Source organism: Pempheris klunzingeri, chromosome 22 (genome assembly GCF_042242105.1).
Source record: "Pempheris klunzingeri isolate RE-2024b chromosome 22, fPemKlu1.hap1, whole genome shotgun sequence".
Lineage (NCBI taxonomy): Eukaryota > Metazoa > Chordata > Actinopteri > Acropomatiformes > Pempheridae > Pempheris > Pempheris klunzingeri.
In genome coordinates, this window is record NC_092033.1 from 14,122,721 (window position 1) to 14,139,714 (window position 16,994).

The following is a 16,994-nucleotide window of genomic DNA, read 5'->3' on the forward strand; positions in this document are numbered from 1 at the left end:
TTAACTGCTTAGCTACTTGGAGGTTGCGCCATCCTCTGCAGAGAAGTGCTGCCCCAGAACTGGATCAGTTCTGGAGGGGGTTTCCATTTGGGGTTAGCCCTGCAGACTGGTCCTGCTAGGTCCTATCTCTATTTTTAAAACCGGTCAGCTACAACGTCATTGCTTGACATCTAATGGAAACTCCTGGGTTTGTCTCCAATTGGCAAACAGAATACTTTTTTCCCCTCACAAAACATTTCTATCTTTAGCCGGTTTCAGCAGTGAGATCCTGTTGAAGCTTCTAAATAAAGAATTCCTCAGTGCTTGAACATTCATTCATGAATGTCAAAGCTGTTAATGAAGAAAAAAAAAAAAAAGTAGAAGCCATGCTTTCTGGCTGGTTGGTGCATGTCTTATTTTTCACGGCAGAGAGATGGGACGTGGCTTGAGCTCTAAAAATACCTCACGGGCCGCATTCTGTCGCCAGCGGAGAACCAAACAGTCCTTTAATGAAAGTAGGGTAGCTCCCAAGGCCCAGCCATCCACTGGTGGTGTGATCCATATTTTATTAATAGCGGGATAGCGGAGCACTGTTCTGATTGATACCGTGGTTTAATAGAAGCTCAGCAGCACAGCTAGGTGGGACTGGGGGCCTCTGGGACTTGCAGGCACACAGAAATCCTTAAAGACCTATTTATTTCGAACCTGGTTAGAGTTGTTTATTTACTAGCCAGACCCAAGCTGGACGAGCAGTATCTTCCCTTTGACTTACATTTCAGCCGCTAAGTGGTTTTCATCAGTTCTACAGAAACAAGCATTTGGCCATCACATCTGAAATATTTATGAGGACAAAAGAGAAGAGCTGAAAAGGGATGGAAGAAGGAATTGGGAGAGGGAGGGAAGGAGGCCGATGTGGAATGTCTGGGAAAAAGAGGACAAATTGATGCAAGAGAGGATTCTAGGACAGCCAGGGAGAATAGTTAGCGGAGAGGGTGGTTCTGTTTGAAGAAGCAAAGGAACATGGGAGTTTGAGTAGTTTAGTTTGAGGCAAAGATTGGTTCTAGATAGAGACAACCTTGAGGAGAAAGAGAGAGAAAGACACATTGAGAGAAAAAGACTCAAGTCAACAATAAAACATCCATTACATCCGACAACCACAGAAAAAAATATGCGTGACCGACAGATCCACACCGAACCTGCGTGACAATGACAATGACAGCTTGTGTGACAGGAGGAGGAGGAATAGGAAGACAGAGAGTTTCAAAAGCCCCTCCATCTCCTCAGCACATAGAAACCACAAAGGGGAGAGGGGAGGGGGAAGGAAGGAGTATTGGGAAGATAGCAGAAATGAGGGGGGTGGGCAATGTGTGTGTTTGTGGGGAGGAATGGGAAGTGATGGAAGGGGTTACTGCAAGAGCTATTTATAGAGGTGCAATGGCTGAGGTTGGACTGATAGATGAGGCACCTGGTTTACAATTGGGTGTACTCACAATCTGGTCATATTTTGACTTTATGATCCACTGAAATGATGACTTTGGCCATTCTTAGAGTGGTTATTTTCAACCCTGCAGCCTATTTTGTTGGAGAACACATAAATCAAACTCACGAGTTGACGAATCAAATGGCCGCTATTTTGATACATTACGTGGCTTCAATGTGCACCAATTACATGAAGAAGACACACCCTCCACGGAAGAGGTAGACTTTATGCCACTGTCTGGTGTGGAGGCAGCATGTACACGTCTCCAAATCAAGTGAGGCAACTTGCAGTTTTTTGACATGTGGCCACATTTGGAGTTGACATGATTAAATTTGCGGTTGTGGTTACAGATTATTCGCTGCTGCAGCTCTGTGATTTAGGAACGGCTTCCCGCCAAGTCTCAGAGTGGCCAAATCAGCGCTTATTTCTTCTCCAGTTGAGAAAGGGGTTGGTATTACATGGATTGCTTTCTTTTGAAACCATCATGATTTTCTTGTAATTCTGTTTTCAAGGACTGGAAATCAAATCACAATGCTATTTTAGTACTGATTGATTTGTGTCTATAACACTATATCCATATTCTTTTTCACTTTCTTTGTTAAATAAAACATGTAGACTTTCTTTAGGCAAAGTTCTTGGATTGCTGCAATTAACTTTTGAGAACTTTGGCGCCGTTTGTTAAATGCAGAAAAGGGGTCCAAAAAAAAAAAAATGTTTGTCATACACAGCCATAATACTTCCTTTGGCATTTTCCTTATGTAAAACTTTTCCCTCGTGCAATATGCATCCATGTATCACCATGTCTGTCTTTCTTTACAGGAGTTATGGTTAAGTGTGTTAACTTGATTATTTACTGGCTTTCTACAATACCAAAAATGACTGGAAAACGCTGATAAAACAAAGAATTTATGCTTCATGTGGTTTGGTTTGGTTTGGTCTCTTCCTGACCAGGTAAGGACAGGGAGATGGCTGCTGTAACGTGGCTTTGAAACTGAAAATCTACTATGGAAAACATAACCAACCCAGTGTATACTGTAAATGCAACAAGTAGCAACACGTCTCCTGATTTGGACGGCCTGTTTGAAAATGCCCTCAGCCTCACTATGGAAGTATCAAATAGCTTGGGACTGGCTTACGGCGAGGCTTAACTGGAACGGCAGGGAAGGTGGAGTATATGAATGGAAGTTAGGAGGTCGGAGGAGGAGGAGGAGGGAGGTTGATCTGGGGCTGAGGCTGAGAGAGCATGAGGGGGAGAGAAAACAGAGAGAGAGAGAGAGAGAGAGAGAAGAAAAAGATATATATATATATATAGAGAGAGAGAGAGCGAAAAGGAGAAGCATGTATTCACAGTGGCCACAGCAGCCTCAAGATGTCACTCAAGTTCATTTGTATTCACTTGAAAACTGTGAGGGAAATCGTGACCATTTGACTAAGCAGCTGGTTGAAAACAGGATCTGATACAATGTCTTTAGATATAAGAAAAGGTCAACTTCAATGTTCCCAGTAGAACCTGTGATTGTCTGAAAAACATGCAAACCTTACGCAGGCAAACAAAGTTATTTGGTTTGTTGGGTTTGTACATCACTCCTACTCCAGTTTTTGGTCCTGGCATGTTGCGGGCATCCCTGAGCCACCACTGAGCCATTCTACAGGGATGTTACGCTAAAATATGTGAGAAAGAAGAGTACATGTACACAAGTGACACCTGGACGGAAGATGTAATGTTTCTGTAGAGGTCTCCTCAAGCTCCACTGTTCTTTGCTTTCTTGCTTCTTTGGTCTGGTTTAAATAATTTATGGGATTTTTTTTATTTGGTGGCTGTAGCAGTACAGCGAATAGTAAAGACACCACTTATACCAAATTTAGACCTCTTGTTTTGTCCTCTCTTACAGAATTGGACAACTTCTACGATGTGCATGGGGCACTCGCTCACCTGCTCCTGTGGACAAAGTGAAGCACAAGGGGAGCATTAAATTACTCACAACTGTGGTATGTTTCTGCTCACACATATATATATGGATGCTCAGGGATATATATGCTGCTCAGGGACACCCTCACACTCTCTCTACAGACTGGGAAGGACAACGACGGAGCCCACCTTCACTGCCCGCCGGCAGTGAATGCTTCAAGGTTGACTTTGATTCAGAAAACTATGCTTACACATGTAAACATTTATTACAGTGAAGTCCATCACAGGCACCTCGCCCCTGACGAACTATGTAGCACCTGCAAGCCATTTATGGCAAGCTGCGATCAGTCAACGTCTCCTCCTGGTCTAATCTGACACAGTAACACTAATCATCACAGTTTACAGTAAACAACAGACTTCTTGTGACATTGATGACATTGAATCAGCTGATTATGCAAATTCTTCTAAGTATAATAAATGGTCAAAGTAGGAAGTGGTTGGAATAATGTTTTTTGTTATTTTTTTCAATGTTATATTAATCAATTCGTAGCGTACATTCCTAGTTGTGTTGGATATCTACACACCAAAAACAATGAGCCCATCTTAGTTCTTTAATGTAGTTACATTAGTTACTTTAATGTAAAAAGTTGTCTATACTCTGAGTCACGGCCATCGGCTCAGAAGCCATCTTCAACCAGCAGCATTTGTCACACAGTGATATAGGAAAGACTTCCGACAGGACTTGAGTTTCAGTCACGACAGAAGTCGACACAATGAACAGCAACAGCTGCTGGAGGCCGTTCTGCTAATAATAATATTAACGTGAGGAGCAGTAAGCGTGGATGGAAGTGAGCCCGAGCGACACACACCTCTGCTGAGTCCGTCAGGCCCTCTGAGGATCCGGCACTCCTCGATCTGTCCGAACGCAGAGAACATGACCCGGATGTCGTTCTCGTTGCACTTCTTCGACACCATGCCGATGAACAACTTCCTGTCTTCCACCGCTGCAGAGACAAGAAGGAGGAAAGAGAAACAGTGTTAACGGCACTTTCACAGCTTCACCACTCTGAATTGTGGATTAATTTACTTTTTCCTTCTTTATTTTCATCCAGCTGGATTTTGTGACATTTGTACACAGCCAGGCCAGCTGTTTCCTTCTGTTTCCTGCTTTTGTGCTAAGCTAAGCTAACTGCGGCTGAATATGGGAATGTGAATATGGGTATTCCCTAAAGTGGTGAACCATTCCTTTGGCTGTACATTTATTATCTGTGTATTGTATGGAGGTAGCCAGAGCACAGTCATCCCATTGCACTGGAATGAACTGTTTCTAAAACATGTAACACTGACAATAAGCTGAAGTAATCAGGAGGGAGAAAGAGAGAGTGATTAGAACAAAGAGAAAGTTAAAGACAAAAAAAAAGAACGAAAAGAAACAGTCAAAAAAGATAAAAAATGGGAAAAATGGAATGAGACACAACAAAACACAGATCAAAAGAAACATTCAAAGAAAGAGGGAATGAAGAAAAAAAGAAGACAGTGGGAGAGAGATGAACACAGACAGAGTTCGTGTATTTCATCATGCCATCTGCGAGGCTCTGATCAATGTCTCATTACCACTCCAACAACGGCTGCTTGCTGAGACTCTACATCTTGTCCTCTCTGACCCTCTTCCTCCCTCCACCTCTCCTCCTCTCCCTCCTCTACCCTCCTTCGTCCACGCTCGTGGACTCCTCTGCTGACACAATCCCTCCTTCCGCGGCGCAATCTCCAGGAATGTGAGCCGGCCGCAGGTAGCGGTGAGAAACCTGGGCAGCGTTTCAGTGTGCCTCAATGAGGTTAAGTGTGAATTCGGCTGAGAGCAAAATCCTCTTCGCTCGAAGAAACAATATGTGTGTGTGTGTGTGTGTGTGTTTATGTGTTCCCACCACATTCAATGTAATGCTAATCCAATTCATTTTTAATGAGGAAACTGTCAGCTCTTACCGCGAGGCGAAAGAGATAAGCGGTCTGTTGCACTCTGGGAAATCAATAGCGCACTTGTTTATTTTGCTGTTTGAATTGTTTGTGTGTTTAAAAAACAAACCGTCGGGATACGCTGCCAAGATAAGTGTTGTTTCAAAAAGCTTTAACTCCTTTGTACACAGCATGTGTGTGTATGAGTGTGAGTGTGCGCATCACTCCAGAGGAAGATTACCACAAGTCTAACAGCAATGTAATTAATTTACTCTGTGTCGATAGAAAAGAAAGAGAAGAGATATCGTTACAATTGACTGTTTCTGTTTTTCGGACGCGGCGCATAGGCAGGCGGGTGGGTGATAAGACTCATAAAGCCGGCTCTGGGATGATCTGGAGTCAGCTTTGCATTCTGGGATAGATTGGAGCAGAATTGGCTTCATGCTGGGCTTCAGCACATTAAGAGAAGCTCGAAACGAATCACAAAAGTTTAGCGAACAGAGAAAAAAAAAAAAACTGCACAGGATTTACCAATAATGTCATCTCTCTGTTATACTGTACATCTCTCCATCTCTTTCTCTCCTTCCGTCTCCTCCTCTGACTAAACTAATAAACCTCTGAGGAGCCATTCGTCACTGTTACAGCGACTCTAACACTGGGTTTATTAAAGGTCATTACCATTAAGTGGATGGATATGTTACGTATGGTCTGCCCTATATTTCACCATTCAGGCTGTGAGTAGTGGCTGCTTTATTAAGTTCCGCCATCATTACCCTGACGGTTATGTCTTATAAAGTCGTATTTCGCCATATTTCAGTGGAGCGGATGATGGCTTTTATAAGGATTTCTCCCCTGCCTTGCTGCGTACTGTCATTTTATTGTATTCCCCCGCAGTGGACAGTGATATAGCAGGTGGCTTATGATGCTACTCTGCCGTCTGAGAGCAAGCCAGAAGGACTCCTGTGTGATATAAAATTATGACAAAGCCCCTGCTTTTAATATGCACATACACACACACATTCCTGCAAGTGTGAGAGAAACCTCTAAAACTTTAAAATCCTTTTTAAAACTACCTGCATCTGGATTTAATGGTCAGTTCATCCAATCACGCTGTATCCATTTTCATATTCTGCTCAATTACTCAGCTTTAAGGGTCACTTCATCCAAATTGCAAAAACACACAGTTTCTCACTTAGCCGTGCAAATCATTTCAGTTTCATTTGCCAAAATGTTCGGATACCTGCTGCTGAGATTTCTTAGACTCTGCCACCCTGAAAAATCCACACAGATTGCTAGCAATAATTTCAGCTGTAGATACACAAGGAAAAAAGAATTGTATGCTGTGAGGTATCAGGACCAGAATCGGTTTTTGGACGTCAAAAACAATGAATTTATCTCCATAACAACTAACAACGAATATAAAGTAAGAATGCTTTCAAAAATATGAAATTTATTTGTTTCTTTGTTAATCAATTCACAAAATGCAAAGTGAGCGAACAGAAGAAGATTCTAAATCAAATCAGTATTTGGTGTGACCACCCTTTGTCTTCAAAACAGCATCATTTCTTCTAGGTGCACTTGCACAAACTCAGGGATTTTGTAGGATCATAGTCAGGTGTATGATTAACCAATTACACCAAACAGGTGCTGATGATCATCAGTTTCATATGTAGGTTGAAACGCAGTCATGAAGTGTAACAGAAACAGCTGTAGGAGGCTTAAAACTGGGTGAGGAACAGCCAAACTCTGCTACCAAGGTGAGGATGTGGAAGATAGTTTCATGTCACAGGTCATCATGACAAGACTGAGCACAGCAACAAGACACAAGGTAGTTATTCTGCATCAGCAAGGTCTCTCCCAGGCAAAGATTTCAAAGCAGACTGGGGTTTCAAGATGTGCTGTTCAAGATTATGCTCAGTTCTCCAAGATGGTTGGGACAACCTGCCTGCCGAGTTCCTTCAAAAACTGTGCAAGTGTACTGAAGAATTGACGCTGTTTTGAAGGCAAAGGTTGGTCACACCAAATACTGATTTGATTTAGATTTTTCTACTGTTTGCTCACTTTGCATTTTCTAAAATGATAAAAATAAACAATTGAATTTTATATTTTTGAAGGCACTCTTACTTCACACCTGCCTTTTTTTTTTGCACAGTACTGTATATGCATGTTCAATGGATTGATTAAGAAGTGGGCCGAAGAGGTCAGTGGCCCCTCTGAGCTACGGCCCCATTTCACCCATTGTCTATACCGCTGATCGTTAGGGGGGGGCTGGAGCCAATCCCAGCTGACATTTGCGGGGTACATCCTAAACTCAGCACCAGTCAATCACAGGGCCAACACATAGAGACAGACAAACACACACACTCACACAAATGTGCAATTTAGTCACCAATGAACCTAACCTGCATGTCTTTGGACTGTGGCAGGAAGCCGCAGTACCCAGAGAAAACCCACACAAGCACGGGGAGAAGATGCACACTCCACACAGGAGAGTGGACATTTTTGCCTTTTTTACTCTTTGTCATTTCAGTAAAAGACAGAAAGTCCTTTTTGAAAAACCTTCACTTTAAGGTTCTAAGAAGAAGAAATTATCTTAAATGATTAAACGTAAATTATACAACTTGATGATATTTGTGTAGAACATTTAGTTTTCACTTGGTTTACTATTTACAGCATGCAATCTGCTGGAAGAGATTAAAAAATCTCCCGTCCCTTGACCACCACAGATGGGTCACTGTCCAGGGGTCTGCCATAATCCGGCCATGCCAACAGCAGATAAAGCCAAAGCTAGAAACCTAAACTCTGAAGAGGAGAGAGGGAATTTACATTATGCATTTTTACAATTTGGGTGAACTGACCCTCAAAACTCAGTGAGCAGAAGCTTAAAATAGACACCAATTCAGACATTGTTTGGACACAACGTATCCACAGTGTTCGCTGCCTCTCCCACTAGACTACAGCTTTAATGACATTATCTTTTACTTTCCAAATCTACCTCAACTAAATATCACTAAACATAATGAACCTGACAAATGACACTGAATGTTATTGCTGCATCAAAATGAACCCAATTAAAACAGATTGAAATACCAGAGTAACACAATTCAGATCTTGTAAAACTGTCATTAAAGACACAATGCTTCTCCTGTGTCCCCGCGCTGATTGTTGTCTTGGTATGTGTGAAGCTTTTTTACAGTATTTATATGTCAAAACCCCTCTTTTTCTTCCTCCTGTGAAACATTAAGATATTTCCAATGATTCATCCTGCACTTGAGGGTAGGAACATAAATGTTACCCAATCGAGTATGAAGCTTTCCATCTCATAAAACCACACTTGACTTCTTTAGCTTGTGGGCTGTAGTACTGCAGGTAGCTCAAGGTCAGATGGAGAAAGCCTTGTTTATATGATCCAAAATTGTTCCCTCCACCCTTTTGTGATTCAGCAAAGGCGGAGAGAGGTGTGGGCGGAATACGGCGTCACTTCCCCTTCGTTCTCTGGAGACCCCGTGATTGAAAGTTCATGCCCACTTCAAAGCAATCAAATGAAATCAAAATCTCTCCTTAAATTATGCCCCACTCACGTTTCACTTTACAGAGGCTGGGGAGGCTTGGGTGACATTTGGCTTGCTAAAAACAACAGCACCCAGCTGTTTTTTTTTTTTATGCAGAGAAACTAGATTTACGTCTTCAGCGGGAACCAGAGGGCTTGCGTCTGAGTTGCTCAGACCGAGTAGGGATGTCATAAAGTATTTATAGTTGGACTAGCGCATTGTTGGCGTCGTCTTTTGATGGGATTTGTTGACAATAAGAGAAATAAAGAATAACGCTGGTCTTATCTTTTAAAGGCCCCCCAATACTTCCTTGTATATACTGTCCAATAGCTTCCTCGTTAGAATGAGACAGAATAGAGGAAGACTCGGTATAGGAAATCAATTCTGGGTCTGCAATATGTAGTTTGGAAATGGTGTGATCTGAGGACGGAGTATGTGACAGTGTGTGTGTGTGTGTGTGCGTACGTGGGATAGATCCATTAAAGCGAGTGTGTGCGCGGCGAGAGGAGAGTGCATACAGCATGTTCGTATGAGCGAGCAGCCACGAGGGAAAGAGGCGGGTTCACCAAGAGGCCAAAACGATTCAACTTTCACTGACCTCCTTCCCAGGCACCTTAATAATTCATCACACATATAAAAACATATTTATATATATATATATCAGCATTTCCCTCCCATCTCTCTCTTTCTTTGTTCCTCTCTATGTCTCTCGCTCAATCCCTCGTCCCGTCTGCCTGTCAAGCAGCGAGCAAACACATGGGTGGGGTAGCTATTACCAAGCAAATTCAAAAAGGCCACTGATGCATGTGTGTGCGATATTGATGCGCCTGTCAGAGTGTGTGTGTGTGTGTGTGTGTGTATGTGTGTGTGTGTGTGTGTGTGTGTGGCCACTCACCGTTAGATTTCTCACTGTCTGCAGGTTTCATCTGAATAGGGTGGTGCATCTGTAGAGACAAAAAAGGACAAAACATGAGCAATGCTGCATATTTACACACATCAGACGTCGCCACACTTCCATAATTTCAGGTGTATTCAGTCATATATAGTTTCACGCATCTCAATTAGCCAGATATAAAAATTCATTGCACCCCTTTTGGTTTTTCTGTGTCTGACACAAATGTGGCTCAGCCCTAAAACACTTCAGCCCAGAGGGTGTTGGGAGGGTGCCTAACGAGGTTTGCCAGTTTGTCACCAGAAGAAGAGTAAGAAGAACAAATGTCCAAGAGCAGAGATATGGAGACTAAGAAAGAGAACAAGGTGGAAAAGAAGAAGAAAAAGAAGAAGACCAAGAAGTTGAAGAAGTAAAATAGCAATAATCACTATGTAGAGGAAGAACAAAAGCAACAAGAGGTGCAGCCCACTGCCCTCACTAATGCCTATTCATACTCAGCGGCTGCAGAGACGAGGATTGAGATGAATGGCACGTGGCGTCTTATTCTGGGCGTAAAAGTAAAGCTATAACCTGTGCCGCTTACAGAGACAGATGCACGTACTCCTTTTTTTTACATCTGGGAAGAATACATTTCAAACCACCAGTCAGCTGTGAACGCAGCTAGTTACGACCCAGCGCCATCCGGAATTGAACCTCGGGTCACTGACGTGGGGGGATGGGAAATCTACCTCTGCGTCCCGAGGTGATTTCAGCAATCAACAATCCATCAGCAAGATTCGTGTTACATGTTATATACATGCAAACTGTAACTGATCACATGCCTCTGCAGTCACACCTGCTATTAATAGGTGTTCTCATTAACATGATCACGTCCCTCGGACTGCTGGTGGAACACGGTGCCTCCCAGGTCGACAGCAGCAGAGTTAAGTAACCTTTCAACACAATGGGCGTATTTTCTTTCTTAATAATGTGACCCAAACTGTACAGATGTCATTTACAGCTGACTGAGGTTCCATCACAGCATGATCCCGACCAACTTCAGACGTGCTGCGAACGAACAGAGGATCCAGAGGTACTCTGATTGCAATGTGTTCTGCATGCACCCACAACTCGCATTTATTTCTTTGCGTTTTTCCTCACTCTCCGGAGATATTGAAATTCAGATTGCATGTTTACACCAGGTGAAAATGGGTCCAATACTTGCATTTACACTTGTCTTTTTAGATGCTTCATATCTCTGTGATGTGACACAGTCTATGATGATTGATCTGTTTTTAAGATGGTGGGTCTCCTGTTATATGGAAAACAAGAAAACACTTCACAGATCTCTCTCTCTCTCTCTCCCCCTCCTTCAGTCTCTCCTCCTATGTCCCTTTTTTATTCCCTCCATCTCTCTTTCCTTTATGGGAGATTATGTGGCTGTTTGATCTGCGGAGAGACGAATGACAGTGATTCTCCAAATCTAGCGCGGTATCAATCACACTCAGAGTCAAATACCAGCCCTGAGTGTGTGTGTGCCTGCGTGTGTGCATAAGTATGTGTGTGTGTGTGTCCGTACGAGTGTGTATGTGCCCTGTCTTACCCATAACGCCCCTGGGCTCAGTCACGCTGTGACAGAAGGCTTTGATCTTCCAATTCTATCACACACCTTTATCCCAACTCTCTCCCTCTTGCTCTCTCCCTTATCATCCTCACTCTGCTTTTTTTCTCCGCCTCCCCGACCTGTCCCAGACACACACACACACACACACACACACACACACACACACACACACACACACACACACACACACACACACACACACACACACACACACACACACACACACACACACACACACACACACACACACACACACCTCGTCTGTCCGTTGATTAGTTCTCAAACCTGCCTGATGGGGGCAGTCAATGGTGGAGGGGAAGAAACGAAAGACAAAACAGACTTCCTCAAAAATATAATCAAACTTGATTAACAATCCAAATCATCATTCGGATATTTTGGATATCAAGACTTTTCTAATGGCTGACTTGTGATTTGTGGTGCATTTTGTGGTGCAAATGTCTGCACGTATGTAAAGAAACCGAGATAAACAGAGAGCAAAACTGTAGCAAGAGTGCTAAGAAAGAAAATAAGAAAAAGGTAAAAAGAAATTAAGAAACTACAAAATTTACGGTGTGTTACTGAACGCTTTGCCTTGGAGTTCTGCAGGTCTGCTTATAGGGACAAAAAGACCGACAGAAAGTAGGAAAAACTGCAGGAGAAATGATAATGTGAAAACCAAATTCAAATGAAATTCAGAGACGGTTGAATGCTTTAACTTGTTGGATGCATTGGCCGCAAACATCTGCAAGAAGGACAAGACAGAATATAAAAAAGTGAGGATATACGGACAAGGAATCACTGAAGACAGATAGAAGGTCCACAGTAAAAGAAAGAAAAAAAACATAAAAGGGAAGGAAAAGAGGAAAAAAGCGGGAAAATAACAGGCAGTGACCAAGAGAGACCGAGAGACAGAAGGAGAGAGGAGGGTCACAGTCACCGGACGGACAGGAATAGTTGATAACCTTTCAGGCTGCAGTCTCAGTACTGTATCACTAACAGAAGCACAGATGCACGGACATGGATGAGGTGTGTGTCTCTGTGTTTGTGTGTGTGTGTGTGTGTGTGTGTGTATGTGTTTTGTGGATTGAAGCCACATCAAAAGAAGGAAAGTCATGTCAAAGCAAACCTGGAAGTCATATCAAGTCAGTTCTCGTTAATCCATTTCAAAGTCTGTCCTCTAAAGGCAAAAAACAAAAACAAAGAAAAAAGAAAGACAAAAGCCATGACAGCATCCGCCGTGCTGCCATCATTCTCTCTTGAAAAACACAGCCAAAAGCTGCCACGTGCACACACACACACACACACACACACACACACACACAACTTTATGGCCACACATATATACAAACACAAACAGCACACACACAGGTACAAAAGCTCTGTCTGGTTTTCAGGCATCTCCTCCTCAGGTCTGTCTACCCGTGAATGCCCGGCGGGCGGCGGCGCTGTCGACATGTTTGATCTCGGCGAGCTCCCGTCGAGACTCACAACGCAACACTCTCCTCCGCTATCCCACAATTCCACAGTGCTGTTTCTTCTTGCCTGGCAGGCCCACAGCCGCAGTCTGCCATTCATTATGCGCTCAGCGGGACTCCAGCAAAACTACTAAGTCCTCGCTGCGCTCAGGCTCATAAAAAGCTCAGAGAACCAAAAACTTCACTACATAAAGCCATGTGTGCAGCCGGCACGATGCTGCGCTGGCATTTAGCTTTACAAATGTATCTGTCTAGTCACCAGGCTGCTTAATTTACTTCCTGTTTACCTGCTACGTCCTCCTACGTGAGAGATAATTCTTCCTCTTCCTCCTCAAAACTCTGCTTTCTAGTTTTTCTTCTCATTTCTGCCAAGACCTGAGTCTGTTTACTTTGGTAAATCTTTAATTGAAATGGTCCTTATAAGCCACTTGAAGATGGTACATAATAATTATGTAGAACATGATTTATAAAACATGAAATGGAAAAAAAAAATATGAGTGGAATACTTTACAGGGCAGCTGTACAGTTAATGACACATAAGTGAAATTGAATGCAATTTCCTGATGTTTGATTATTACGTAATAAAAGTTTGTCTGAGCTTTAAGGGGCTTATTATCTGCTTGTAATGCATCCGCAGTGCACTTGAAGTAAAGTGTCACCATTTGTTTTTAATCATTTTTAGAGCACTTGAATTGCCTTATTACAAACTGCATAGTTCAGTTCTGATTGACTGAGTCACACTGGGCGCCGCTGTAAAATACATGATAAATGCACACCTTTGAAAATCGATTAACATTTAATTTACATATTAATGTGCACACTGAAAGTCACCACTCACACTGCTAATAATGAGTTGCTAAGCCACCATGTTGTCCCACTGTTTAAGAATTACATTGCTGAGAGTAACAGCTCCTTTTTGCTGCTCGACAATAACTGCAAAAGCAATATGTTTATTAGCCTGCTATGAAATTGTTTAATTTGTTTGCATTTGTAGTTTGTGGAGCAGCAGCTATGTGGCCAGCAGAAGTGGTGATTATCTTTTTATTCATGTATAAATTTAATTTAACTTGGTGACTTAATTCATCCTACAGGGCTGTAGTTGTTGAATACGAAACAAACAATCATCATCTTATCTTTGGAAAGCTTTTACTACACACTTTTTCACCTGAAGGATGCTAGAACTTTCAGCAACTGCTGAAATTACATGGATATGAATATGTAGAGGAAGTGTGGATAGTTTCGACTCATCTTTCCAGCCATTGCAGTCATTTTCAGAAGGATCAGTTAAGCAATCAAACAATGTGATAAATCTGAGAGGACCTTAAGTCCAAATCCGTTGCAGGGGATGACTGATCTAAAATGTTTCAATTTAGGAAAGACACCACCATGTGGGGGCGTTAAAGTGACTGTACAGTAGAAGAGAATTAATTATTTTAAAATATGGACAGTAATCTCAAAGAATGATTTCAGTTTCAATGAAAAAACACATCTTTGAGAAAACTCATTATGCTACAGCTTCTAGCTTGCAGAAAAGAGGCCATGGCTGACAGAGACTGGTGGATTTCACTTTTTACTTTAAAGCTGCTCCAATGGACTGAAGCAGAAAAACTTCGCAAAAGCTTACAAACACATAAGCCTGACATACTATTCCCTTGTAAAGGTGTTAGCATCGGTCGCCTACGTATTCGCTGTTTTTGTACACCTGCTAAATGTAAGTCAAATACTTGCTCTCCTTCTTGCTCTGTTGTTGGTCTCCACCAACTTTTGAAAAAAATATCCGCCTCTTTAGATGCTAGGTGTTCCATTTTCTTATCCAGCTGGACACTAACATTGCCCATCTCCTGTTTGGTGCTGGGCAGGTAGCGTACAAAGTTTTACTAGAGCTTGTTTGCTAAAAATGGGGTTGATAGGAGACTGACTCGTACAGTGGAGGTGCTGTAAAACCAAAACAAAGAGCTAAAGCAGGCCAAAAGAGCTGATGGGTTCTTGTCACTATTCACATTGTCATTTCATTGACAATAAAAATATCGAGTAATTGTGCTTTCATTTGTCTGTAAGCATGACAAGTCAAAGTTGTGGCTTTACGAGTTTAGCTTATCCGACCACCAGAGGATACTGATGTCAGTAAGAACCTGGATGAGTGAAACCATACGGTCCACATTACACCAGAGGGATCAGAGTGCAGCGGGCAGCCAGGATGGATTTTACGACCTTCCAGTTATGGGACAGTCTCTTTAATCACCCTTCCATCCTGGCTGAGACGAGGTGTCTATCTCTTGGGCTAGCTGACACCCACTAGCCCCCCTCTTTCCTTACAGCTTTTTTATCTTTATATCCTCATCATGTCCTGACAACCTGTCTTGCAATTGGGTGTTCTATGTGCTAACCCCTCCCTCTGCTGGCTGTTAAATAGTCCCTCCTGGTGTATCGAGTGCAGGAAACCCTACACTTCCTAAATGTTAACTGCTGCTCCTGGGTTAACGTCATCCCCCGTCGCCTCCTCTTGCCCGCCGACGTCCTCAAGGAATGCCCCCGCTGCTTAAAAGGTCAGAGGTCGACTTGTCCTGGAGCCAGAGGACTAACTTGAGGCTCATGCTGGGAATAGGATGAGTGTGTGGTGTGTAAGGAATGTGTATATGGAGAGTGTGTAGCTGTGCGTGTCGCTGTGCGTGTGTGTGTGTGTGTGTGTGTTTGTGCCCTTTGCCAGCAGTTGGCACCTTCAAAGCAACAGCCAAGTTCACATGACCAGAGTGTGTGTGCCAAAAACTGGAGAGTGCACATACTGTACGCTACCAAACACCATCCTCTCTCTGTCTGTCTGTCTATGTCTCACACCCACACACACACACACACAGACGGCGACCACACACTCTCTCCTCCCTCCTCTCTGAAGGTGTGACGGTGAGCTGCTGGGTCAAAGTCAAACAGATGGCCCTCACAGTCGGGATTCAATATCAGTGACCGAGACCGTATGACCGACCACACACACACACACACACACACACACACACACACACACACACACACACACACACACACACACACACACACACACACACACACACACACACACACACACACACACACACACACACACACACACACACACACACACACACACACACACACACACACACACACACACACACACACACACACACACACACGCGCAAGCACAGACACTCACACACAGACACACCTGCAAGCAAGTAGTATCCACACTCAACCACAAAGGCACAACTGCACACGCATGACCTCTAGACGGTCATCATCACCGGTAACACAAAAGCCACCTCACCTACATTTTTAGAAAACACTCATTGATACTTTGGTTCTCGTAAAAACAACATTTTCCTTAAGGCATTTGCACACTTCGGAACTGGTTAAGACAAACAGCACTGATTTGGGATCAGTGATGTATTTCTTCTTTATTGTCAAACTCATACTTGAGATGCCTGATTTCCTATGATGTATAACTGTGAATATACACCAAACATAAAACCTCCACTTCAGGTGGGTCTCCCCCTTCAAAATCCCAGCTCACGACAGTAAAATACAAACTGTATACACACACTTGACACATTACAAATATACCCTCTGCTTCCTCACATCACTCTGGCAAACACCTTGATACAGATAAAGTGTGACTTTCTTTCTCGCTCTCCTTTCAGCAAACAAACGACTATAAATCAAATTGTCCTTTACAATATCCCTCGTCTTAGCGGCGCTTAGCGCACAGTTAGCCTGCATTATCCCCACTTCATTTAGCTCGGTAAACAATTAACCCGGCGCGCGTGTGTGAGCTGAATGATTGAGGGATTTGGCATTAGCTATGCTGCGTCGCGTCTCCACACTAACTACTCTAAGTGTTTAACATAGTTGGCCCGCATTTACAGCCACCCTCCTCCCATCTCCCCACTTGCCCCCCTTTTTCAGAATCAATATGCTTGCCGTCACCAAGAAAAGAAGGGAAAAGAGGGGTTAGGGAACTTAATTTGAAACAAGCAATTCATATTTCTTTTGTTAAGTAAGAGCACACAAACACGCACACGCACACGCACACGCACACGCACACACGCACACACGCACACACACACACACACACACACACACACACACACACACACACACACACACACACACACACACACA

The 16,994-nt window shown here is 43.1% G+C and overlaps 1 protein-coding gene across 1 annotated transcript in view; it reads right to left on the reverse strand.

The window, feature by feature from the left end:
- The window catches only part of celf2 (cugbp, Elav-like family member 2), a 186,644-nt gene that overhangs the window by 32,409 nt on the left and 137,241 nt on the right, over nucleotides 1-16,994 (reverse strand). Inside the window, exons 5-6 of the mRNA XM_070853488.1 lie at nucleotides 9,768-9,816; nucleotides 4,238-4,372 (exon numbers count right to left, since the gene is read on the reverse strand). Of these exons, the coding sequence (XP_070709589.1) occupies nucleotides 4,238-4,372; nucleotides 9,768-9,816 (184 nt within the window). The remainder of the gene's footprint in view (nucleotides 1-4,237; nucleotides 4,373-9,767; nucleotides 9,817-16,994) is intronic.